The sequence below is a fragment of the Sparus aurata genome, chromosome 15, assembly GCF_900880675.1.
Source record: "Sparus aurata chromosome 15, fSpaAur1.1, whole genome shotgun sequence".
In the NCBI taxonomy this organism is placed as follows: Eukaryota; Metazoa; Chordata; class Actinopteri; order Spariformes; family Sparidae; genus Sparus; species Sparus aurata.
Window position 1 is genome coordinate 19,356,615 of NC_044201.1, and position 27,290 is coordinate 19,383,904.

A 27,290-nucleotide genomic window follows, 5' to 3' on the forward strand; every position below is an offset into this window, starting at 1 on the left:
AGCTCTTTCCTTTTCTTTTGCAGGGATTTAGCCATTGACACTATTTGTGAGGGCGTCATGGCTGCGTCCTGGGTTTCAATGAAAAGAAATGCAAGCATGAGCAATGGTGCCGCCAGACCTTTCTCAAGTGCTGACACAGGCCCGACTACATCAGACTACTATACAGTCCACAGCAGTGTATACTGTATGTCTGTGTAGGTGTCCACATAGATACAATGAATACTCACTGCAAAGGAGCTGTTTTACATAAAGACACTTTTATTAGCTTATACATACATCTCTGGTTATAATTAGTTATATAATACCAAGAAGTCAAAAATAATAACTGTAGGTATATATTTATAAAACTACGCAGATAAACTACTCTTGACCTTTAAAAACATAAATGTCTTTGATAATATATTATTGTACTGATCTTGTTCATCTGTCACCAAATCTAATTAAAAAAAAAAAAAAAAAAACTCACAGGGTGAAGAGGTTATAGACTATGGATTAAGGATAAATGTGTGTATGTGTGTATATTATTGTGACCCACTGTGTGTGCACAGAGTAAAATGTCATGTTTCCTGCACACCTGAGCGTCCTGGTTTATTAGGGACAACACGTCTTGATAAGTTCAATCCTGCAACGGCTCTAAACTCTAAAAAGAGAAAGTGAACGTTCCGGTATAAATTACCCAGCATACTTTGGTTCAGACGGACATCCTCTAATGCTAATCCTGCTGGGGCTAAGCACAGCAAAAACCTCTGTGTGTTTGTGAATGCACGCACTGATCAAATCCAACATGTCTTTACTTAATCCATCATAAATAACTTTAGATATGTTGTGAACTCAAACGATGATTCTACTTCTAACTATGAGCACAGCTCAGCGTCCAATAGCTCAAGTGGAGGTAGGTCTGGATGACTTGTCATATCAACATCATATTGAGTTTTACAGTGATAAAATGTTGCTCAAGGCATGTTGTCCACGTCTAGACTCCCAGGAGTGCGGATTAAGACGAGCGCACACACACAGCACCATACACATGACCGAACGCTGACACAAGGTTTAGAATGCTATAACACTGTAGGTATAGGAACGGACCCTGACACAAAGCTAAACAGGAGCAGAGAGTTAGCTTACTCCGCTAAACAAGAGCATTCAGATCCCCACCCCCAACCCCCCCATACATCCCCATATGTTCTCCGTGTAACTGTCCCGTCACAGCACCCTGGGTAAACGCCTCGTCACCACACAGGGGCTACTTTTCACACAGAAGCTGCGCATACTTTCCAAATACGGCAACTGGAACTCGTTTGCAAGCGGTGCTGGTAACTGCTGTGTCAAACTTCCACTGAATTGAATTAACCGTGTTGTATGCTTGTATGCTCGATTTTGAAAAAAATAAACAGTTTGACAGAGGTCTTCAAAATGTGACTTGTCTTTATCACAACCTGACTTTAAGTGTTGTAGCTTCGAGAGTAATGACCATCAGTCATAGTAACATGTATTATGTGACTTGTAACAAATTTAGGGCTGCGGGTAAATTAATTGCCTGATTGTTGTAGCTCTGGTGAAGTAGATTGCTCCGGAAAAAAAGCCTCGATGGGATAAAAAACACAAGTGGTCAGAGAGGTTTTAAAGTTTAGGCGGTGTCACTCGTCAGGAGCATCTGTGAACATTCAGATGGTTTTCTGCAGGACACAGTGACGAGGTGAAAGGCCCTGTTTTCCATAATGATTTTTTTGGAAGGTGTGCATGGCATGAAAAGCCTTTCATCTGCACCTGGTTATCAAATGAGCACACTGCAGATTTTTCTTTTTTTTTTTCTTTTTTTTTCATCTATGATTTGCTCATAAAGTGGTGCCAAAATGTGTTCAGGTCTAACTGCAATCCTTTGTCATGCCAGTCTTTGTAATTGACTCACCAGTGCACCCTTTACCTTTTTCGCGTTTGGCCTTTCCCACCAATCAAAACAACACGGTCTCTTCTGTGGTCAAATAAAGGTACCGAAACTACTTGATGAGGTTCTTCTGCCCGCTGCTGGTACTGCACCTCAGTGCATGACTGTACTTTTTTTGCGCCAAGACAAAGCAAACAATCAGATCTTGCACGCTGACCTCTAGTAGATTAGCAAGTCGTTGTTGTTTAGGCCAGTTTTCACAATAAAAGCCAGTTGCGTGCCAGTAGGATTTTTTCAAGGTGATGTAAGAATCTGTGATTTCAGGCGGCCCTCTAAGTACACTTTACTGACTGACAGCAATCAGTTAACTGTAATGAGCTGGATATTTGTTAATTGAAATCAGGGCTGCAACAATTGATCATTTTCATGATCATGATCATGAACAGTGAAAAATCTACCCATCCCAATTTCGCAAAGCCCAAGCACCCCAAAGTCTAGGTTTGACCAACCAACAGTCAAAATTCGAACTCTGTCTGACCTCTTGTGTTTCTTGCCCCCTTGGACTTTGTTCTGTGAATGTTGCCATATTCCCAGATCTCAGCAGTTACTTTGGTGAGTACGTTACCACAAATGAGAGAAAAAACGACGAAAGCTACAAAAACTAAGACCCAAGTTGTAATAAAACAAAACTATGTTTTAGATAACTCAGAAAACCCCTTTAGCTCTCTTGGTCAGTTAGTAGCTCCTTTTGTGCTTTAATTCCGGGTCCACGATGACTTTGTAAAAGTAGTTACCATCATCACACGTTGGTAGTAAGTTTTTGAAACGATCACTGGCATTGTGACTGTGAAACGTCCTGTAACCTCCAGTGTTAGCGTGAGAAGTTACTCCCTCCATGTACAGCTTCTGTCATCCATAAGGTCTCTGTCTTTCCAAAGAGGTAGGACTAATTTGTTGGCAACACAAAGATTCTCAGCTGTCTTTTTCTTTCTCTCCTCTCTTTATTTTGGCAATGCAGGGATGAGCCTCTGCCCGTCCGAACAATGACAGTCAGGTCTTTTTCTGGTGGTCCACGGGAAATGCATAGCAGCAGCAGGAGCAGCAGCGGCAGCAGCAGCAGCAGACAGGGCAGAGAGAGTGTTCAAGTGTTTCCCAGTGTTTCTCCTCTGTGACGCCATGTTTCTGCTCCTTCGCCCCTTCACTGCTTCATTTTGAATTTCACGATAATATATCCGTATGTAAATGCATCAATCCCGTCCTTTTCTCCTTCCCCATCTGTTCATCCCGCTAACGAGCCTCCTTTTTTCCTCCCTCGCTCTCTCTCTCTCTCTCTCTCTCTCTCTCTCTCTCTCTCTCTCTTTCTTCTCTCTTGGGTGTGTGTTCTTACAGCAGCATCTGATCAAGAGGCATGTCGTGGTCAGGAGGAATCAAAGCTGAAAGACAAGAAAGGGAAAGAATTACCGCACATGGATGCATGTATATATGTTCTGCATGTGATTTAAAATGTGTGTGTGTGTGTGCGTGTGTGTGTGTGTGTGTGTGTGTGTGTGTGTAGCCCGTGCTCAGCAGAATGTAAGGATCCTCCATCTCCAGGAAACGATGGAGGGCTGATTTATTCCACCATTAAGACCTGCTTCATCATTAAATATTAACCCAGCGCCATCACTCACCCTGCGGCCAGTGCATTAAAGCAGAGGGTCACAACGGGGGTGACCTCCCATTTGCACACACCACACACACAATTTGCCCTCTTTTTCCCGATACAGCAAGCTACCTTCACTGTGTCAGGACCGTAGCTTCACCGAGGTCATGTCCTCAGTGGTTTATCTGAATTTTGGGTTAATAACCTAAAGACCTATGTTCACATTCTACAGTTGAACATATGGTGAGTTTTAATGTCCCTTAAAAGTACTTTTCCTCAAAAAGCTTCTTACTAGCTAACTAACAGATTTAGTGATATTACATTAGAGATGTATTTGTCTGGCTGTTATGTTTGCGCGCTCTCTGATTTGAAGAGGGTGTTGCTCAGCTGGGAACAGGTGAAATCATGTGCGCAGGCTTGGGTAATAACGGAATACATGGGGCAGCGTATCACTAGAGTGAGCGCTGCCTGCTGCTAACTGTAGCTGATGTTAGCTCGTTAGCCCGGTTAGCCGTGCAGGTAGTGGTTAGGACTGGGACGGGCGTGGTTGTATGAAAAAGGGTGCACACGGGCTACCTGGTTAGCAGGCTAACTTCAATCCATATGTATGTAACACAACACATCAATGTCTCTGAAATAACGTCAGAGCTCATTTTTGATAATTGGAGTTGATTCTTGAGTGTTTTCACTAAACTTCTAAGATATTGCACTTTTTTTGATATACCAGTTTCCAAAAATGTTAAATTTAAGTAGCGACTTGCTAAAACTACTTTGATGTATGGCCTATTTTCTATCAAGGTTGGCATCATCATCATCATCATTTCGCCAGCAGAGCTCAACAGCGCAAAACATGCGACTCGTTACACGTCATACTCTCTATGTAACGAGTCGCACACGTACAGTCCTCCCAAACAAGTAATCAGGCTACAACGCAGTTACACCGCAGGAACCGCAGCAGGAGGAGCGATTTGCGTTCGAGTTCTGTGGCACAATTTATGAATCTATATGGATCTTAAGTGTGATGTGTGCGCACAGAGGGAGTGTGACCGAGGACAGTCTGTTCGGAGTTCCTGCTCTGATATCTTCAGTTAAATAAATATTCACGGCATGGCTCATAAAAATGCATCAAATTCATGTAGACTGACTCTATTTCCAAAACAAACTGAGAAGTTGTCATCCCTGATTTTAAAATACATTTGAACATACTGCCATGCACACGTACGAAGCGCTTGTCTACTCGTGGACTGGAGGCCTACGCTTGTGACAGCGGAGGATGTAAACGAATCATGTTAGCAGCTCAGTGTTGACGCAAGTGTTCGTCTGCACGCGTGTGGGCACCTGAACGTCGACTCACCTTTCCCAAAGGTTTACAGTCCGACAGGAGTTGGTGCAGCAACCAGCAGAGATCAGAGCTGCAAGAAAAGAAATCAGAAGACAGAATGAATAATCAAATCAATGGCGGCGGTCGCTGTCACTTGTGATTGAGTGTTTGGAGTGTGACTTTCAACCAGCGGCAGACACGAACGCGCGCGCTCCTCGCCGATCACTCTGAACTGCTGCTTCGCTGACACAGTCGCTCAGCTCTTTCTGTCAATCCACTTTTGATTCCCGTCACGGATGGGCAGCCACTGCCAGCACTTCCTGTTACCCATCATCCTCTCTTGTCTTTTCTTTTATGTGACAGTTACCACAGATATGTCAGAGCGTTTGAATCTGTTCCAGCTGCGAAAGAGTCTTAAAATTCTCGTGCATGAAGTCATTCAGGTAAGAGAGGAATGTCACTGTCAGTCGCGGACCAGCTTCCTGTACGCAGCAAGAGTGTAAAAATGAATTATCAAAGATTAACATGTTTATCTGCTATGCTGACGAGGTGAGGCAGATGCTTGTTTTCCCTCCTTCCTTCAGTTGTGATCCCGTCTGTATCTCAGCAGCACGGTCGCAGCTGAACGATGCGGCGGTTCGGCAGGAACGGAGCCAGCCACAGCAAATATTGTAACTGTCTAACACACACATAATTACACCGATTAGAGAAAAAAAAGAAGCTGTAATCTATTTTGCTCGCGAATTCTGCTGTTTCGGTGCCAGCAGCTCTTTTTGTTGTAGCAACGGGGGACATTTTTTGAAACGAGGGTTCCAGTTTGGTTTGACGAGATGAGACGATTTCTAATTATCTGTCAAACAGACTGTTGGTGTTTCACCCATCGGCCAAACATGGCTCTCGCCGTCCATGTGCTGAGGATGAACGTCGATTTAATGTATGCAGATGGGACAAATGGGGGTGTTTGCGCTTGTTTCTCAGCAGGGGTCCTTATCTTTTTTTCAGCGAAACACTCAGGCCTGTATATAAATACACCTGAATCGTGTTCAGCTTTTCTTTCTTTTTTCTTTTTTTGCAATATGTCTTGTTCATAGAGGGGATTCACCTTGGTTACAGTATTAAATGGCTGGTGGTTTCAACTTACAGGATGTTGGCGGTCGGCTCTTAAAAAAACAGAGAGAGAACAGCTATGAGAGAGAAATGCTGCTGGACAGTAAGAAACGAAGAGGTCGTCCTGAATAACTGTGATTCTGCTTCTTCTATTTCTTACATTATAGAAGAACAAGATTGATGATGAGCTAAACTGATGATTAACTCTAAACAAACTCAAGCTCTTATCACGACGACCATATATCATCGATCCTTTACCCAGAAAACATGTCTGCCATTTGTATATCACAGGTGTTCTAGCATTAGTCAAAGCTAAACAGTTTATGTGGAATATTCATATTCATCACACCCACGTGAGAATGACCGAACGCGGCGTGTCAGCGATTACCGGGGGGGGATTGTGTTTGGACTGCGGCGGACACACGCTGCAGCAGAACCAGCCGTTTCCGCCAGTTTAGCACGGCGAAAGCCAGAGGCGTGCTGTACACGCTGTACGACTCCAAGTGAGCATGTGGCAGAACAGCTGTGGAGAGGAAGAGAGGCTGACCACTGACTGTGGCCATTTATCAACCCTCAAAACGCAGCTTAACCAGTCCATTCATATGTGTGTGTGTGTGTGTGTGTGTGTGTGTGTATGTGTGTGTGTGTTGTCCGCGTGAAGATGATGAACATTCTAATTAAAGAGCGAACACTGACAGTTCTCTGGATCAACCTGCGTTACTCCACTTATCCGTCTCGAACACTCACACTGCCCTCTCTCATGTTGACCTGCTTACTCCTGCAGTCGGGTCTCAGCGGTCCAAGCTGTCGGACGCACACACACGCGCACACACACATACAGACACACACAGAAGGACAGGCCTCTGGGCTGGTTCACAGCTGTGTGCTCTGCTTCGCTTCAATGCACCTCACTGTGTGTGTCAGAGAGAGTGATGGACGGAGGAAGGAGGGGATGGAGGAAGAGAGGGAGAGAGTGTGTGTGTGTGTGTGTGTGTTAGTTTTCCGGTCGTTTGTTCTGCAATTTCGATTTTTTGTAATTTTCTTGTCTTGTTAAGAAAAGACAGAAAAACAAGAGCAGGGTCTCTTTGCATGAGAGAACCGGCCTTCTGTTCAATATGAAAGAGCAGGCACACACACGCACACACACACACACACGCACACACAAAAGGGGGTTGGGGCTGAGCGAACAAAGTCTAATTTCTGTTGCGCACAATTATGACAACCCACGCTGCTACACACACACAAACATACACACACACACACACTCACAAACACAAACACACACGGTGAATATGCTGCATCCATTTGAATACATAACACATGAAGCCGGCTTGGAGCCGACACCTGGACACTTGTATTTTTCCTGTGCGCGGGTCTACAAAGGGATTCTAACAAAGGTGTGTGAACGTTAGTTTGGTGTGTGCGTCCGCTTGTGATGGTCAGTGTGGTAGAATATGCGCTCCATGAATATGCAAAATGTCCCTGCGTTGAAATAATAGGGGAAAAAAAGGTTCTTCAAAGAGGAATTGCCTGGGAAGCAGCTGTTGGCCTAGTTAGCAGACCTGTCCTTAACACAGGACCTCTGATCACACACAAAGCCTCGCGTTACACAATCTCATGCACGCACACACACATTTACACACGCAGCCTGCGCAAGATCAAGGCCAAGCAAGCTGCCAGCTTCAGACGAACTCTGCCAGAGACCTTTGCTGACAGCCCCGACCATCTCACCAGCGTGTGTGTGTGTTATCATGCACATATATGTGCTTGCGTTTGTTCATCTGCGTCCGTGTGTGTGTGTGTGTGTGTGTGCATACGTTCTTGATCTTGCTGTACTGTAGCATCCCATAATCCAGCAGCAGGCCCTCGGGTCAACACTTAATGACTTTCCTGCCAAATATTCCGAGGCTCCACCACCTTCCTGACCCACTTGCTCATAAAAAGAAAAAGGAGGCCCCATATGACCGGCCACACATTAAATCTTCAGCAGGCAAATTTTTTATGTATTAAATCATGGGTTCAATCAGCCAACATCATGGATGCGAGGCTGTAAGAGAAAAGAGTTATGTTCAGCTGATCAAGATGATGTAGATTCATTCTGGTGTCAAGCTTGGCTACTGCTGGCGGAGCGACTCCACCCACAGGACCTGATGAATCAAATCAACATGCAATATATGAGTCGATGACCACCGGTGTGCAAAACTATCTACATGTTCCATCAACTGTTGAGATTTCTGGGTAATGAACTCCTTGGATAGCCATTTTTGTCACAGTAGCCTAGCAGTTATTCCCCATTGATTATCAAATAAAGGTAAATATAATAAAATATTTTTGGGAAAATGCCTATTCATTGTCTTTTCTGAGAGTAAGATGGGCCTGATGACACTCATCTCAGATGTGGAACTGGCCCCATTTAGCCTAACTGAGCTTTGTATGAGTTGTGTGTGTCTGAGTTGTATTTAGATCCAGGTTGGAGCCGTTGACGTTCGGTAATTCCTCAGTGAGGTTAACAATCGGCTATGACACCAGCAAGGTGTTAACATCTTAGCCTGTAGCTGAACAGAGACCCGTGAACAAAAAAAAACATGTTTGACAGCTGATTTTGCAGTTACCTAGCAACAAGAAAAGGACACCTCCAGGCTTGGGCTCTCATTTTCAAGCTGACTTGCTGCACCTTGTTTACTTTGCCCTTGTGTGTTAAGTTTTTATACCGACTTTGTAAGCTCAATTTAGGTAAAATGACTTAGTGTGTATCCCAGTGGTTGCATCTGCCCTTCATTACAGAAAAGCCATAATTAGGTACATGTGTTAAAGTGAAACTCTCGCCAAAATGCAACCAAGGCTTTATTTGTGATTGAATATGAGTCAAACCTTCGGGTTAATGCACAATTATGACAAAAGAGGCACTTTTAAGATTTACGTAGTTTCGTTTTCGGGCAAGCTAATTTTGAACTGGAGTGCTCGGGGCAGGGATACGATGGTGTCAAAATCGCTATTTTTAGAACACTCAGAAGGCCCGACACAACATGAAACTTTGCTCGTAGCATCACCAGGGTCTCTACTCATGAACACGAGCATTGAGAACACTGTTTGTGTATACAGTTTATGAAAAAGAAGGTTTTTGAACTACTCACGTTAGCTGCTGCATTTCCGGCGCGCAGCCGTCATGGCAGGCAAAAAAACAAGTACCCACGTGAGATGTCACGTGACTTTTCCGGCTGCTGATTGTAGTATTGCTTGTAATATGAGGCTCCCTTTTCAACGTGGACGTCAATGGTGCTTTTCGCTAACGACAAAACAATGAATTATCCGTGCATTCATATGGAACTAAGCTTGAGGAGCGTCCCACCATTACTCTCCTTCCTGATGGTCACACTCGTGGATCGACACTTTTCGCCTGCCATGACGGCTGCGCGCCGGAGATGCAGCAGCTAACGTGAGTAGTTCAAAAACCTTCTTTTTCATAAACTCTGTGTACACAAACAATGTTCTCAATGCTCGTGTTCATGTGTAGAGACCCTGGTGATGCTACGAGCAAAGTTTCATGTTGTGTTGAGCCTTCTTAGTGTTCTAAAAATAGCGATTTTGATGCCATCGTATCCCTGCCCCGAGCACTCCCGTTCAAAATTAACGTGCCCGAAACCCAAACTACGGTAAATCTTAAAAGTGCCTCTTTCGTCATAATTCTGCATTTACCCGAAGGTTTGACTCATATTCAATCACAAACAAAGCCTTGGTTGCATTTTGGCGAGAGTTTCGCTTTAAACAGGCCCCATTTAAATGCAGCTCCACCATCTGTGCTCAACACTGCTGCACTGACACGCCTAAAAACAAGAGAGCTGACTGACAGCGAGAACAGCAAATGAAAGGTGTGTGGATTTTCTCCACGACACATCCCCGTCTCACAGCTTTGCCACTTCGGCCGGGATCCAATCGCAACTCCAGAATATCCTGACACGACGCAGTGTTAAAAGCCTGGAGAATAAACTGCACTCACACACACACTCACACACACACACACACACGATCATACACAGATGCATTTACCCAGTCTCTGCCTGTCTCTGCGACACAGGGAGCAGATGCAGGTGTTTTTAACCCACTGATGTCAAAGGATGGACAGTGCACTACGTACAAGTACCCAAAGGAGAGGCTAAAAATATCAACACAATCCGCTATATTTTTTCTGTCATCAGCCAATTTTAATGGTGGAGCTGATATTGGAATAACAAAGAAAATATAAAAAACGGACGACACCTTCAACGTCGGCTGCATTATACAACAACAACGAGAGTTCATATATTGGAAGGAAATCAACAATCTTACAAAGTCATGCACAGAGAACAATTTACTACTTAGCACTGGCAAAAACTAAGGAGCCGATTGTTGATTTTAGAACGGGGGAGGCAAAGACACCCTAACCCCTGACCTCCTTCTTTCTTTAATCGTCGACACTCCATTTTACAAAACGGATGTAGCACAAAGGACTGAAAGTTTTGTTCTTTTTTTTAAATGACAATAAATGTACTTTGTGAATGCTTAAAAAAAGGAAAGAAAAGTACTGGAATAAAGACAGAGGGAGTGCTTATGGGATGGGGCAAAAAAGGGTTAAGAAGAGAGTTGCAGAAGAATTACAGGAAGAGGAAGGAGGGAGCGAGGGATGTGCATGCTTCTTTCAGTTAGTCACAGTGATCCTGAAAGACGCAGTGACCTTCAGCTTGGCACATTGCTGTTATGACACATCACCAAGGTAAATACTCGCTGTTCTTCAAAGACACACACAGACACACACACAGACACACACACAGCCTGCGTCAGCCCGTCAACATGCGTCACACACATTGTTGAGCGTCCCACAGTCCCCCTATACAGCTCAAAAGTCTCAGTGGCAGTGGAGAAAATGGAAGCTCAGACCTCCGCCACACACAAGCACTAACATATTGACACGGGCACACACCAAATCTGATTTCCGTTTTTTCTGTCAAACACACATGCAGACATACCAGTTGTCTCTTGCTGGGGGAACAGATTGCGGGGACTAAGCTGGCACTGAGGGTCACGGACGCCTGTTCCAACCTCCCCGCGGGGAATTCACACTGAGATAAGAGCCAGTGAACTCTCCCTTTGTTCTGCCATACGAGAACTTTATCCTGGCAAACCGCTGCTGGACGAGGGAACACACACACACCCATGTGGTGGAGATGATTCCCAACCCCCCCCCAGGGGGAAATTTCATCATTGCAGCAGCAGATTTTAAGTCAAATTATGGAATCAACTACATAGGAATGAGGAGGTGATATGACAATTCACACAAGCCGTTTTTCATGCCAGTGTATCCAGTCAAAGCATTACTTTACAGTCACTTGTTATCTAATTGGTGTGATTCGAATACTTTTCTTCACACGCTATAATGACAAAACCGAAGCTCCTGAAGTGAGCTGAGCCTTATTGCTTCATTCATTTTCCAAAGTTCCTCTAAAGTAATTTTGGAGGATAGATGGCGTCTTGGAACTTCAAATCATCCCCCGTTTGGTTACACTTCAGGGCGCTGCTAAAAATATTCACAAGAGGCATAACTTTTCAAATATTGGCTGGAGCCTACAGTTTCCTCAACTGCAGACAGAAGAAGGTTTTTGTTTGAAGGCCTTTTTTTCTATTTTCCACGCTTTATAAGCACGCTTCACATTCTTGTAGCTTCCTGTTTTCTGATCTAACACTGTTTTCATGTTCTGTAAATGCAGGCTCATCCCTTTCTTCAGGGTTTCCTATTGTCTTCTAAATTCAGTATAATGTCCACAGCAGGAGTCATGTAATACTCCAGCTCAGTCTCACACCGAAGCATGGAATAGACCTGTCGACAAACCAGAGGACGGCGTGTGACTGCGAGAGTATGCTCAGCCTAGGAACAACAGGTAGGTAATGGAGGACAGAGAGGCTGAGAGGCAGTTCACCGTCTGATCCCGTCTATCACAAAACTGGATTTCTAGAGCGTTGCTACAATTTTCAGTCAGCGATCGCAGAGGTGGGGATATTGGAGGAAGTAAAGGTCAGGCTGAGCATCCTACATCCTCATTACAAAATGATTCAGAGACATTTTTATGAGGGCAGGGGGACATGTTGTCTCAGAGGCACTTAAATAGATCTCCCATTGTTGGCGAATTAGGATCATTTGATTATGAGGGGATTTAGCTTGTGGCTCATGGTGATCATCCTCGTCAACCCACCAAAGCCTTTTTGACGGGGGCTCATCGTACAGATACAAAACCCCACCCATTGAGCCAGGAATGCATTACGGGAGGGAGATCGGCACCCGAATCCTTATGTTGTGAATTGTTTTGATCTTTTTTAGGGGACCAAAATAAATCATACTGAGCAGCTGTTTTTACAATCCGAGTTATTTTTATTTGCGACACTACGCTTTGTGGTACACACTACATGGCTGCATGTGGTTAAACGATGAAATAAAACCTGCGCAAATTGCCCGTTTGAGAGTCAAAAGCTGCTGTGCAAGGCGGTGGTGAGAGAACTTCAGCCTGGCTGTCAGGTTCTTTGGTAAGGAGAGACTGATGAGAAAGGAAGATGGAGCCTCGTTTCAGATACGTCACTTGATATTTTTCTCAAACTGGGTGACACACTAACATCTAGACGGAACACTATACACGAACTATATATCTGTATGATAACAAAGCACAAGTTCTTCTTATACAGTATTCTAATATTGTTATATCATCTTCAGTCCACTGCAGACAACACACACAGTACTTACTATATGAATAGTGACCATAAACCATCTGGCCCAACTCATTCGGTATTCAGTTTTCTTTTTTTAAATTCATACTATGCGGTTTAACAATACGACAATACCACAACTGGACAATTTTAGTAACCTCCCTTTTTATTTCATTCTCTTTAAGGTATATTAATCTTATCTTTCCTATCCTACCTACTTGCTACGTTTTCTTTGTGTTGCTGCCAAACTTGAATTTCCCCCTATGTGGATCAATAAAAGATTATCTTATCTTATCTTACCACAAGGAGACCTCCTACGTGGCGCAAAATGTTCCACTGTCAGACAGTAATGCAGCAGCTAAGATAAGCAGCAGAGAGCAGATTTCAGTGGGTATTTTTCGATGTATTTTTGTAATGGTCCGATGGTGCTTGCATACATTTGTACTGGCACACTGCTCTACCTAACTGTCGTTTGACAATGACACCGTCACTCCAAACTGCAGATAAAAAACAGACACCTGCTGCCTTTAGTATTAGTATGTCTCTTAATAAATGTGAAAATTGGGGCTAGAGTGGCAAAGGATACATAGCCATTGCAGGTGATTGCATATGCTGTGTAGTTTCTCTATAACCGTTTAGAAAACAACTACAAATCACCCTTTAGTGGGAATATGTTTTATTTTTTCTTAATGCGGGTAAACTGACCCTTTAAAGAGTAACTTATCTGTTTTCTTCAGGAGAAAAGGTGACCTCTTCGTGTGGTGTAGAGAAACAAACATCCTACACAACCTACCTGTCAGTGAAGGCAGTCCAACTGTAACGTCTTCATATGAACATAGAAATGACTCAGTAATTTTAAAATGCTGCATGTGACATTTTAAATACCGGGGCTATATCCGTATAAGCAGTTCGAAGAGCATCTTCAAATGTTTGTACTCGGGGTTTTATTTTAGTGACAGCCCGAAAAGCTGCAGGTATCCAGCGGGTTGTGGCTTGTGTTTATTAATAGCAGCCGAAGCATAATACATTATGTACTCCCTTGACAGAATCTAGATGACTGACCGTGTGCATGTTCAGCTCGCCACGGAGATACTTTCTGCCCATGCACAGTAGTGTGTGCCCAGACCAGCTGAGCCCAACAAACACTACAGCGTTCCTACAAACATGCATGTTGGCCATCTGTTGCAGTCAACACCACCATACCTGACCCTTTTAAAGCAAACAAAAGCACCACTCCACACACAAACACACACACACACACACACACACACACACACACACACACACACACATACACACACACACACACACACAGATCCAGACAGGCCATTTGAAAGAACTGTTTAACTCTGAGTCCATCAGCAGATGAATGATGACAAAAGAGGCCTTTCTCATTTCCTAAATTGGCTGTCAAACTGATACTGATCGACTGTGATGTAAGAGCCACAAATCCTCTGAGCAATTTGCGACAGTTTTAGATGATGTAATGTGATGACCAGTTTTTCTTCATAAATCTGTACCTTTTGGTGACCTCACATTACCTTCTGACTCAGGATAAGAGCTATGGTGCCTCAAAGCTTTTGAGGGCAACAGATAGGAGTCAAACCGGTGACAGTGGTAGGGAGAGCAAGAAAGGGTAAGAAATTGATTACTGGTATATAAGATGCAACCTTTTGTACGAAAGTCCACAGATATTGGGGCTTACTTATTATAGTCTCTAAGAGGCTGTAACATTGCCAATAAAAGGGTAAGATCTGAGGGAGGCATGTGAACTCAGGACAGAGATAACAACAGTGAAGAGTAGAGGGGTGCCAGTTGTTGCCAGTAGTCTTTTACTCAGTGAAATGGACATCACCAGAGTGCAGTGAATGTGTCTCAAGTGATTGTACACCTGTCTCTGAATGTCCAGTCACTGATAATCAGTACCCCTTTATACAATTACACCATGAAGACAACAGAACATCCCAAGCAACTCTTTGAAAAGGTTGTTGAAAGGTATAAGTCAGGGGATGGATACAAAAACATTTCCAAGTCACTGAACATCCCCCAGAGCTCAGTTGGGTAAATTATAGAAAATTAAGAAATGGGAGGAATATGGCCAGTGTGTAAAACTGCTTAGAGCAGGCCGTCCTCACAAACTGAGCGGGGTGAGACCACCTTCTTCTATGCTGTGTCCGTCAGCTGAATGCAGCTGCCTTTGATAAGACTGAAGTAAATAAACCCCTCTATCAGTCCTTGAATACATTTGTCTCTCACTAAGCAGCACATCACAGACTAAACAGATTATTCTGTCTGTGAACAGAATTCATGTGCGTCAACCCAAAGGTAGCGTATGAGATACAGTTTGACCCAGGTCACTCTTAAGAAAACATGCGCATCCAGCGATAGTTCAAACAGTCATTCGAATGGTAGTGGTTGGCACGCTGTACCATTCGCGATTATTCTCCTTGATCAAGCCTGTTATTAAACGCTGCTTCTTAAGACATCGGTTCTCCTGGCATCTTCTTCGTAACCACAAGGCCACCAGCTCTACAGAATTCCCATGACAATGTGACTGTTGTGGTGCTATGGGAAACAACAATAACCTCTGAGCTAACAACCTACATGCTGAAAACAGCAAGTTACCCTAACATTAACCTATCGCAGCTTGGCCATTCTCTAGTGCTGACAGACCACTGTAGAGATAGGTCTTGTTATGTGGGACTAGCTTCATTCATACAAAAAATGTTGAATGTTCACTTTAACAAAGCTTTTTGTGTGTACAATTGAATGTGAAACCATAAAGATAAACCAAATGTACTTAAAAACATCAAATTCTATACACTTATCAACACAGCATACTCTGTATATTAAAGGAAAGAAAGAAAGAAAAAATAAACCAGGATTACTGCTAAGACTCAGTGTATGGTGGCTGGACAAGGTAGATGGGAAATGTCAACATGTAGATGGACGGACACAGCACCTCACTGCCAGCTCCATGCCTCCCTCCCATGGTCCCTTGAGAGCACAAATTACATTCCAGTTTGACACCGAAGCAGCTGAGGTTCACGTTAGGCACCGACACACACACAGAAACACACGCCTCACAAATCACACTCATTTCAGTCTGGAGCAGACAAATTCAATTAGACCAGCGCTGCCTAAATGGGCTTATCTGAACAGTGGGAGCTTGTTCCATGGAGCCCTTAAGCCCTGTGTGTGTGTGTGTGTGTGTGTGTGTGTGTGTGTGTGTGTGTGTGTGTGTGTGTGTGTGTGTGTGTGGGTGAGAGAGAGAGAGAGCGCTTTAAAACATGAAACCACAAAACCTGAACAGGCTTGAGGGCATGTTTTGTGTCAGATCTCCAGTGCTAATAGAAAACCATGAATGGAGGATGATTCTGTCCGTTTAAACACCACAGCTAACTCACTTAACCTTTTATGGCAGCATTATGGCTTCTTTTAAGAGCTGCTGTGGTGCTGTCGTGGTTACAGATGCAGGATTAATGTCCCGTAAGATGCTGAAAGGTCCCACAGTACTGCTTCAGTTCTGTAACACAGACACTTCAGATCTTCGGACACTGAACGATGAAAAACACACAGGCAATGTCATGTGATTTTCTGATCTTTACTCCCTTTATTCACTCCCTTTATTTCAAGGTTTTAGGCACTGCATGTCTTAGCTTGGCATGCCATATTTCTTAATTTTCAGGCTGTTTTGCAGGCTGTTTCAGGAAGTTTTAAGCAATTTTAAATTGTGTTTTACCACCTGCATGTCCTAATCCATTCATCCACAAATATTTGTGGATAAATGGATAGAGGAGAGTGTCACCAGCGATCCAAAGTCGTCATGTTTCTGTTGATCCTGGTAAAACATTGACATTGATCAATTGCATTTAACGTTGTCACAGGGTCTATATTCACCCAAACAATGTTTTCCTGAAGCTAACCAAGTATTTTAGTTACCTAAAGCCTAACACCAACATAAAAACGTATGTTCCAAACAGGACGCAAAACCCAGCCTACTGAGAGAGAGAGAGTCCTCTACGCAACCCACTCAGCCATGACAACTTGCTCCAGCTGTGGACTACTCAAATCGGTGTGGTTTCTGGTTCGGTAAAAATTATGTCGAAAATTCTGTTGTTGGCCAGACAGATTGTTGTGACCATTCAGCCGCTTTGCATTGTGGGATACAGTATGAGAGTTAGACTAGGGCAAATGCAGACTGGAGAGTTTTTCTACAGCATCAGGGTATTGCTGGGATGCTGCTGTTTTTTTGCTTTTGTGTGCATACTACATTCTGTTAGCTACATTTCGGCCAAGTCATTACGTACCACTTGTACTAAATACAGCCACAGTCACAAAACCAAATCTCATGACATCACCTCAGTCTACTAAACATCCTCAACTTGATTACAAATTGAATTAAATCTCACCCGCTGCTCCCTCTGGTCTCCCCGCAGTCACAGAGAGGTGATGATACTGACTCAATCCTCAAACTCCGCTCGCCTGGCATGGTTTCGAACGAGCGTCACAAGTGCATCACATTGTCACCCATCTAATGAGCACCCAGAGGTTTGGTACGGTACTTTTTTAACTCTGAGGAATACATGTCAGAATGTGTAAAAGTGTGCTCATGCTGCTGATGAGGACACTAAGAGTGTGTGTACACTGGCCCATATAAGTGAGCACGTGCTTCAGCGTGCAACTGCATAATGTTTGGAGTGTGCGCGACTGTGGTTGTTAACACATGCATGCGTGGGTGCACACAGACTTGCCCACTGCACACCGGAGTCTGTTGCCGAGCCTAATGAGTTTAACTGACACACTAATTTTTCCCATCTGATTCAGCAGCACAGCTCCACCCAGGGCTGGCAACAACACCAGCTGGGCTTCACCCCTCATAACCAAAGATGATACCTCGTTAAGAGTCATTTTTCAGTCTAGTCCTCTGGTGGATAGAGTAAGGGTGGGAATCACACAGCTCCCCGCGATTCAATGCGTCTGGTACATTGCCCACAATGACGACAGTATCGTACATATGTACATGTCCACGAGTGGCATCATTCCAATGACAAAATTACCAAAACTGGCAAAAGGCTGCTCTTCGAGCAAGCAGAAGAGTTCTCAAAGGATACAACTATGGCAAACTGAATTATTTCTAGCCAAGTTTACAGACATTTACACCGCAAGGAGTGATGGAGACTCTGGCAAGTCAAATTGTGAGGGGGAATCTGTTCTTATGTGACTCTATTGTATAACCCACTCAAAAAATATTTGTATATACTTCTTCTTTTTTTTGTCTATGTGCATAGGATGCTGTCTTTGCAGTCAAGGTAAACAGACACCATAACTAGTCTCATCACAGTTTACACAGCTTTGACTCAAGACAGCTATTGTAGTCAGATCATCTACATAACAAAACTATGTTTGAAATATGCAAATTTATTGGGTAATATCTTCCAGTTCAGCCACCACTACTTCTCACTCACGACACAGCCTAGTGCTGCTCCGGAGGTGGGAACTACATCAAAACTTGTTGATGATGGTATTTTTAACTCTGCGATGGTTCCCAACTGGCATGAAAAACACAGCAGTCACAGCACGACTACATAAGACTACTCTGTAGAGGAACTCTAATGACACAGTGCATGGGTCATTATTGAAAACCCAGTACTGTGACCCCTCTATTAAAAGCACCATCATCATTCAGTGATGCACTAATAATGTCTAAGAGTCTTAAATCATCTGTGATAATGCAGGGGTGTCTCATGAAAAGACATCTTCAACTCAAGCCCAGTCAAACTTAGGCAGACAGCCTGAGGGTTGTATCAGTTTTGGAAACATCACATATTGATACCACCAGCACTACTATAAAGGGAGAAAACCACACAGGTTCTTTTCAATTATTTAGCACACCGAGGCAGCAGTGCAGAGAGAAGTTAATGACCTCCATTTGTAAAAGTGCTGGCCTTGGTGCAGGCTTAATGAATGGATGAATTACACTGGCTGTGTAGGAGGCAGCAGCAGGAGGTGAGAGCTAATTCTTAATCCATACTTTATATTGTTTTTGATTAATCTGTGCAATCTGTGCATCACAAGTTCCTTAAACACAAGGTGACAACCAAAACCAAACCAGCCCTACCAGTGTACCCGACCATGACGCAGAAAACCTTCTTCTGAGAGCGTATAGTGCAGCGGTCCTCAATAGGCGGCCCCCGGGCCGCATCCGGCCCGCCGGCCTCCTGTTTGTGGCCCCCGTACTGTTATTCCTTCACCATGTGTTTTGTTTGGGTCAGCACGTATACACCGGGACTTGTCTACATGCCAACGATACAAAGACAACTGGGTTACTCACCGCTGCGATCGCAACTTTTAACTTTCACTTTCGTTTTCGGAGCAGTTCGCGTATTCACATTTTGCCGGTGGCAAGAGATTGAAATGGCGTGTTCCAATTCAACTGCTATAATAAAGTGGACAGTGAGAATCGGCAACTTCTATAAGTAGGAACTTAAAACTTCTATTCATTCTCCCTCCGACCAGGACAGAACTCACGGATCTGACAGTGCAGCAGTGACAGACACTTACGATGTTTAACATGTTTTAGCAAGTCTCATCATACTTCATCACCTGTTGCGTAACGGACGGGGAGTTCCTCCCGGCAAACACCCTTTCACTCACGGTGCCAAAATTCGAATCATAATTACACCAACATCGACAGAATACCCAAGAATCATTGCGCCACAGTCCACAAGGGGCGTTACAATATGCCAGGAGAAGCTGTGATGAAGATTTCCAATTTGAAACGGCATTATGAGACGAAGCATAGGAATTTTGAAGAGACATTTCCTCAAAATTCAGAGATAAGCACAACACAAATAAATGCACTGAAATCATCATATCAAGCTGCAAGCAGGATGCTTGTCACATCTATGTCACAATGAAATAAAATAAAGCATGATGAAGTGATGGACACAATGTTTGAAGGCAAACAAAAAGAGGAAATATTCAACTATGTATTTGGATTTATGTTAAAATGGAAATTACATTTTATTTTTGTTCGTATTTTGTTGTTTAGAATGAAAAGGACATTTTGTTTTGAATATTACAGTATTATTGCATGTGGCCTGGCCGACCTCAATACATGGACCTTTGAGTCATTGAAAAAAATCTTTGTGGCCCTTTAAGATTTGTATTTGAGTACCCCTGGTATAGTGTGTTGCAAATGGCCTTATGATGTATATGTGTGCATCATCTCGGCTTATGCCACAGTACACCCAGCCACTATTGTTTCAGGTAACCGCTGAGTCAGGGATCCTGCAAGGTACAAAACCATTTCCCATGGCCTCAGCTGTAATATAGAGCGCTTCCACTCAGCACTATATAAATCATTACTGCTGCCGGGCTTCCATAGTACAGCAGCGACAAGCTCATGTTCCAGCAAACAGCGTCAGACACAGACAGTGTGTGACGCAGCGGGAAATACAAAAACGCGTCAAATATAACCTAAAAAATGGACAGTAATGTTTCTGTATCCATATACTGTGTATTTAATTACTGTCTATTTAAAGAGTTCTCACTGCATTCAGGTGTAGCATAATGGTGATCCTCTACATATAGTATTCACCAGTTCATTGTTGCAGCAGGAGGCCCAGTAGCTTTCTCATCTGTGCTTTTACTTTGCCGCAGGAAGCTGAGGATAACCACCGACCTTTACTTCACAATGAATATCTTTTATTGTCGAGGCAGTGGTAGGCCTTCAACTGTGAGACAAATACGGGAGATAATTACAATGCGAGCACGCTTTGATAAACGAGGCCACTGGCAAACCGCCCCTGGCCAAGAAATAGTCAAGCAAATACAGTTAGAGTTCGACACTGCCTCCCTCATGTACCTGCCCTGTAGACAGAGGGCCAGCAACCTGACCCCCAAAAGAACGCTATTCATCTCTCTTATAGGTTCGTTGTAGAATCTAAGACAAGGAGCACTGAAGCTGTTCTCGAGCCTTGTAGTGGAAAAAGAGTTGGGTTTTTTTCTTTCATTTGTAACTTCTACAATACGACACAATATTACAATCACATCATCCTGTTATGGGGATGCATTGTTGTGCTACAGTACAGCCAGCAGCTGGTTGATGAATGTTTGATTCCTACTGGTGTATGAGTGCATGCTGGTTTCCCTCTAGGGTCCTGCTGTGTAATAGTTCCTTTAAGCATTGCCCAGACCTGATGCAAAAAAGCATTACTCATGAACAAGCGATGATCACACACAAAAAAAAAACCTGCATGAAGAAAGAAAGACATAGAGCCGGCTCTCACAGAGGTAAGGGTTGTCCCGAACAACTTAAATACTATACACATTATAAACACAGAATTTGTCATTTCTATCACCCTGACTGCAGCAGCGATCTGCAGAGGGGACCGCCATGGTCCGTGGTTTATGTTCTGTAATGTTGAAAGCCAGCTGGAGCTGGAACGGAAATGTACTTTACTTCATGAACATAACATTACTGACAGGAGAGGGGGGAAAAGAAGAGAGAAAAACCCAAATCTCTGTTGAGTAATGATTTCAACGAGAGGTTGACCTGAATTCAAACACACAGACACGCATCCCCGGTTCGTGCCCTTGTTCTCTGAGTAGAATAAGGGCATCTGGCCGTTTGAGGCAAATAAATATTCGCTGGTATCGCAAATAAACAGAAATGCAGTCAAACTTGCACGAGTAACGCACCACTTAACAGCCACATCTGCTGATGAAAAGCTATCTGACATGACTCAACACGACACAATGTTAATGGACGAGGTAAAGTTTTAGATTTGCGTCATATTCAGTGTCGTTTGTCGAGTTCTCACTCTGACTCTCTCCAAGAAGTTATTCTGACAGGCGAGCGAATGTGTGTATTAAACTGTTATCACAAAATAAAGTCTGAAGCTGAAGAGACCATGAGTCCTCCTGACATTAACATTCCACGAGCATAGCTTTCTCTGCCTGAGTCGGCATCACTGCACTAAAAAACGTTTCCTTTAAAGAAAACATTTTCTAAGATGAAAGAGTCAATATTACTATCCGTCCAAACTAAACCCACTTAGAGCATTTAACTTTTGCCATTTCACACTTTGGGTTTTAAAGAGAAAAACATCTTCTGAAACGCTAAAAGCAAAACATCCATGAATGAATCCATGAAGGTCAGCCTTCAACAAACTGACTACAGCATTCTATTTTCACATAGTAACTAGCCACATAGCCAACCACCACACACTGATTTTCTTATCTATTACATACAGCAACAATGAAGTACACTCTTAACTAGACTTAATGTCGACTTGCACTCATATTGATTTACGTTAAATGCTATTGTTGACATAACTTCGCCCCCATAGACTTTCCTGTTGAGACTGAAGCACTGAAAGAGGCTACTTTCACTTTACAATAGTTACTTTCAAGTGAGTTTTCTTTCCGTTTCAATTTGAAATGGTCCCACACTTTCTGCGATTTCTGACTTTTTTTTCTGCCCCGTGTCCTCTCGCAGCCCATCGCAAATTTCTTAGCTGCACGGATTTTTCATAAAGAAATGGTTCTATTAACTCAAGTAATCATTTCAGCCCTAAAGGTAAGTACACAACTAAAAAAAAAATGTCTAGTCGTTTTCAGACATTTTAAAGCATAAATCTCACATATCATATCTTTGAACCCTCTTGTTTGACAACAGCCCCAGAAAACAGTCTTAAAGTAAATTGTGTTCCACGGCTTGAAAAAGATGGGTGAAGTGAACTGAGGCAGTCCCCGAACACAACACATTAATTCGGTCACACTCATCACACTCAAAGTAAACACTTGGAAACACATAAACAGAGAGAAACAACTACACCAAAAAACACCACGGGGGAGTCCTTTTGGAATATTTAATGGCAGAAAAAATTAAGTCAGGCTTAAAAGCCTAGCAAATGCATTTCATGTGTTGTTTCAAAGCATGTGCGTCCTCCGCTGTCAAACAGCAGCCTTTTATGGTGTGCATTTGGGAAGAGATCGATCTGAATGTTTCAGAAGAGTTGAGCAACTGTCAAATGTGAGCTAATTAAAATGAGTGGACAGCTTTGAGGCGGCGCTCACACAGAAATACACTCTTCTTTAGTGTATCGACTTATCTCTTTGTACATATCTGTTGAAAACCACCACACACGTGTGTTTTTAAATACTGTCTCTCTCTTGGCTTTCACTTCCGGAGTGGATGTGTGTGCATCTTGGCCCTGAACACACCTCTAGGGCACCAATGTAAGCCACACGCGCCCTGGAGACTTGGGTTGCATCACCTACACTCTCCTCCTTACAAGCACACACAAATGAGAACACATCTCCCTCACTGTTGCCATCTCCACAAGAGCTCTGTGTGTGTGCCGAGAGAAGACTGGTAGATGCAGCTCGTAGCTTAGCTTAGCACAAAAAGGAGACAGCTGGCCCTCTGACATTTAATTGCCTTGTATCTAAATGCTGCTATATTGAACAAGCTTTCCTTTCTGGGTAAAATAATCAGCCCACAAAAAGTGAGAGCAGTAAAACCCTGCCTCTGTGGTCAGTGCACTAGTGAAAAAATGGCTCATTTCGTTTGAACTGGGTGGTTGGAAATTCCAAGTTCCTGCAATTTCAACTGAGGCATCACCAACTTCAAAATCCAAGACGGCGGCTGTGCGCAAAGACGGCTGTAGGGTGTACTGTTAACGAGCTCCTTTGCGTTTCTTGTGTCACATTATACAGGCGTCTGTCCAAGTTTCATCTGTGGACATGTTGCTTCATTGTTGCGTGTGTGCAAAATACCATCTGATGTCAACTCCTTTAGCGTTAGTCGTATTAGCAGGAACAGTTAAATGTAGATTTTTGTCAGAAAGCATTTTATTTACCACTTTTATATCCAATCTAGCAATGATGTTGCTGAAATAAAACTAACGTGTATGATTTAACGTTATTTTGTTAAAAAAGCAAACAAAAATTATAATTAATCTTAATAACGAATGGCTAAAAATCTGAATACAATGGTATAAAATCGGCACCAAACTACGGTGATAGTATCAAAGATGACACAATAATACAATAATGCGCAATAAGCAGTCTCATGTCCATCATCTCAAAGCCAGATCGTTGATGTTGTTATGGGTCATGAATGGGTTATGAATTGAAAAACAAGATAAGAGTTACCCTGTGCCTACCGTTGTACAGACTCTGGTGGTGGGGGGCCATGTCCTCTCCCGTTGGCCTCCTCTGACCCCCGTCCCTGTCAGGGGAGCCACTGCAATACCTCCCCTTGCTGTGCTCTATCCCGGGACTGTACTGATAGTGATGGTGGTGCCGTATAGACTCTGGACTACCCACGATCACCCTCCCTTTCCTCAGGTGCTCAGGTGTCCCCATCGCCCCCTGCTTGGCCTCAGGACTTCCACAGCATACCCCCCCGGTGTGAACCGGCCGGTGTCTCTGACTCAGCTCTGGGCTGGACTTGGCTGAGCCCTTCCCACAGCCTGGCGATGCCTGCCCTGACATCAATAGCTGTTTCTGGGCTAGTAGGTCAGAGCTGCAGGGTTTGGGGTGGGAGTCACATGGTACCCTGGTGGGAGACTTGTGTTTCTCTAGGCTGTGTCCCCGAAGATCTCGGGGGTCCAGGTTGGTGAGAGACCCTCCACGGGGGCGGCAGGACTGAGGGAAGGTGTGGTACTCTGGTGTGGAGCTGTGCCTCCTTCCCGTGGATTCACAAATGTCTCCGGGTCTCAATCCAGGGCTGGCGCTGGAGCCCAGAGGGGGGGGTTTGAGGTGGGGGTTATCTGGGCTATCGGTACTCCCTGCACTGGAGGTGCTGCTGCCATCTCCAACGTCCCGCAGCAGGCCAGGTGCCGGGACACTTCCACCCTGAGACAAGCTGCTCTGACTGTCGATGGAGCTCCTGCGACCGGGGCCTCCCTGCCCGCCCACACCTCCACCTCCTCCCCCTCCAGCCACAGCCGTAGCCCTCTCCTCCTCCAGCATGAGGCACACCTCCTTGAGCTCCAGGTTCTCCCGGATCACCTCCACTTGCCTCTGCTCCAGCTCCTTCAGCTTCTGCAGGTAGATGGCCACCTCCTTCCTCATCAGGCCGGCGCTGTAGCGGCCCAGGCGCTGCCACTCCCGCGACACCCGCTTCCCCTTCTGCCGGTCGTCATCTAAGAAGCAGCACAGGTCTCGCAGCTCCTGGTTGTCCTCCTGCAGTTTCTGGTTCACATCCTGAACACACACACACACACACACACACACACACACACAGAGTAGAGCAGCACAGTGAGATGTTGCAAACACATTCCTGCTGGGGCTGATCATTTGATAAGTAAGAGGAATGTTCCCATCAGTTGAGTTCATGTGAGAGTTTAATCTGATCAAACTGAAACAAATGTTGATTGACAGAAAATCAGTTTGAGTTACTTTTAAAGCAAAAACTCGGAACATCCTCTGGTTCCAGGCGCTCAGTTGTGAGCATTGGACAGTAAATGTAATATATTTGGCTTCTGGACTGTTAAAGGGGCAAAACAAACTAACACCGCCGATTCATTTACGTTGATCAACTAATGGATTATTTGTCCCAAGATTTCAGCTCTGAATCAGTTGCAGCTTTGACTATTATGGAAAAGTTCATTTTAATTCAAAAAGTGAAACTTTCATTTACTCTAGATTCATTACACATGAATCCAGTATCTCAAAATATTAGAATAATACACGATGCCAATAAAAAAAAAAAGGATTTATAGTCCAGGAATGTCGACCTTCTGAAATGTACGATCAATGCGATCAAGCGGTGCGGTACCCTGCTGAGGTGTCCCATGGACAGCAAACCAGTTGCTCGTCCTGCTGGGAAAGGAAATCAACATCTCGAAACAGCATGGAGACGCTGATTTCCGTTTCCAGCAGGACTTGGCACCTGCCCATAGTGCCAAAACTACTAGCAGCTACAATATTTCACTTTAAGTGTAATGAATCTTAAATTACGGAGAAAAATTAACTTTTCTATGATATTCTAATTTTTGGATGCACCTGTGTGTCCTGAAGCTCGGGATATTATTAACACAATCAGCTTTTCATCTATTCATGTCTACCTGATGGCCACACCGGTAAAGATTTCCACATTCTGGAACAAAATTGGCCAAATATCAGCATTTTTATTCAAGGCATTTCATCTAAATTCAATTTGATATGTAATGAATATACTGCATCTATCATTCTGCACTCTGTTTATCCCATATTCAACAGGTTTAATTAGTTTATAACATTAATTATTTAGTGACCATTTTGCCCAGTATGTAACTGTGGTCACATCTCATTCAGGTCCAGATCAGCCCGTTCATAGTGGCCTACACGCCGGTATAAAACACCCGGCACCCGGCTCCAACCTGGCTCCCTGGGGCCCATCTCACCTTCAAACTACGTATTTCGTTCAGGTGCTGCTGGAGTCGCCGGTTCACTTCCCGCATTAGGTTCCCGTGCTCCACGATGACGCCCCTCTTCTCCGCCTCTGCCTTCCGCAGCCGCCGCACCAGCTCGTCTTTGCCCCACTTCAGCAGCTCCTCGTCGTGCACTTTGGAGATGTCCTCCGCAGGACTCTCTGCGCTTTTGGACAGCTGAGGCTGCTGCTGCTGCTGCTGTGCGCCCTTCTCCATCCTTTAAAATCTCCAAGTGGAGGCTGACAGAGAGAAAAAAAAAAAAAAAAGTACTGTGTTTGCTGAATTTCTGAGAGCAAGACACCAAACCGAGCCCAGGAATACACCTGGGAACAACTCTGATCCAAAACGCTGCTCAGGTTCCCCCCACCACCCCCTCTTATGTCCGCGGGATTACATCGCTTTCGTGTCGGCTGTGCCTCTCTCCCACGCCCATGCTGCGGCTCCGATATCCGCCCGGTGCTCTGCTGCTGTGCGCCCGCCGTTAGAGCATCGCTCTGCGCGCCGCTGCGTCTTCGGCTGCGCCTTTGGACGACTTGGCGGGGCGGTTTCTCTCCAGGTGCATGCCGGCCGCTTTTGCGCACTCCCGCTGCTCAGTGTGCACTGCCGCTGCCCGACCGCCGCTGAGGAGGACAGGAGGAGGGGAGAGACTGCAAGGAGAGGCTGCAGGTGCACAGCCGGAGAGCCAGGATGCTGAGGTGTAGGGACTCTCTGTGCTCTGATCCTTCAGCAGCTCCACCGACGCCTCTTTGTCTTGTTACGCCATCTGCTGTACGTGTGAGATACTACTGCAAATGTTTCTCCTGGAGTGTCTCTTCTCATTAAAAACACACAGACACTAGGGAAGGAAGAGCTTCGATCAGTAAATCAGGACCACCGTGTTAAGTTACACAATTCAGACAAATAAATAGATAAGTGGACAAATACATTCCTACAAACCAAAGTCCTTCATTGAAAGTTTTTTTATAATGTATAAAAAAATAACTCATCAAAAGTTAAGGTAGGCCATTCATTATCCAGCGATGATCCCTATTGGAGTATTATAGGCCTAAATTATTTTTTTCATTATTACTTATGCTGCCAGCTTGTTTCCAGGAGGAGCTAGTTTTATGGGACAGTTGACCCAAACATCAAATTTAAGTCATCTGCTCCCCAAAGCTGGTGGAGAGTCAGGTAAAG

At 44.2% G+C, this 27,290-nt stretch overlaps 1 protein-coding gene across 3 annotated transcripts; it reads right to left on the reverse strand.

Moving 5' to 3' along the window:
• Window positions 1-237: 237 nt before the first annotated feature.
• LOC115596928 (coiled-coil domain-containing protein 85A-like) lies at window positions 238-26,860 on the reverse strand. 3 transcript variants are annotated; one of them, XM_030442411.1, is made up of 5 exons: window positions 26,509-26,858; window positions 26,088-26,353; window positions 23,862-24,906; window positions 4,882-4,939; window positions 238-3,318 (listed from the first exon to the last, which is right to left on the reverse strand). In XM_030442411.1, exons 2-5 carry the CDS (start codon window positions 26,328-26,330, stop codon window positions 3,303-3,305), a joined length of 1,362 nt encoding a protein of 453 aa, XP_030298271.1. In that variant the 5' UTR covers window positions 26,331-26,353; window positions 26,509-26,858; the 3' UTR covers window positions 238-3,302. The 3 variants fall into 3 exon arrangements, 2 of the variants coding, with proteins under 2 accessions (XP_030298271.1, XP_030298270.1); XR_003986975.1 differs by having other exon boundaries at window positions 23,851-24,906; window positions 26,088-26,860; XM_030442410.1 differs by having other exon boundaries at window positions 26,088-26,858.
• Window positions 26,861-27,290: the final 430 nt, after the last annotated feature.

Coding starts and splice junctions, on each gene's coding strand:
- LOC115596928 (XM_030442411.1), bottom strand. CDS start 26,330: ATGGAGAAGGGCGCACAGCAGCAGCAGCAGCAGCCTCAGCTGTCCAAA. Junction 24,907..26,087: donor ACGAAATACGTAGTTTGAAG/GTGAGATGGGCC, acceptor GTGTGTGTTCAG/GATGTGAACCAGAAACTGCA. Junction 4,940..23,861: donor CCACCAGAGTCTGTACAACG/GTAGGCACAGGG, acceptor CTTTTCTTGCAG/CTCTGATCTCTGCTGGTTGC.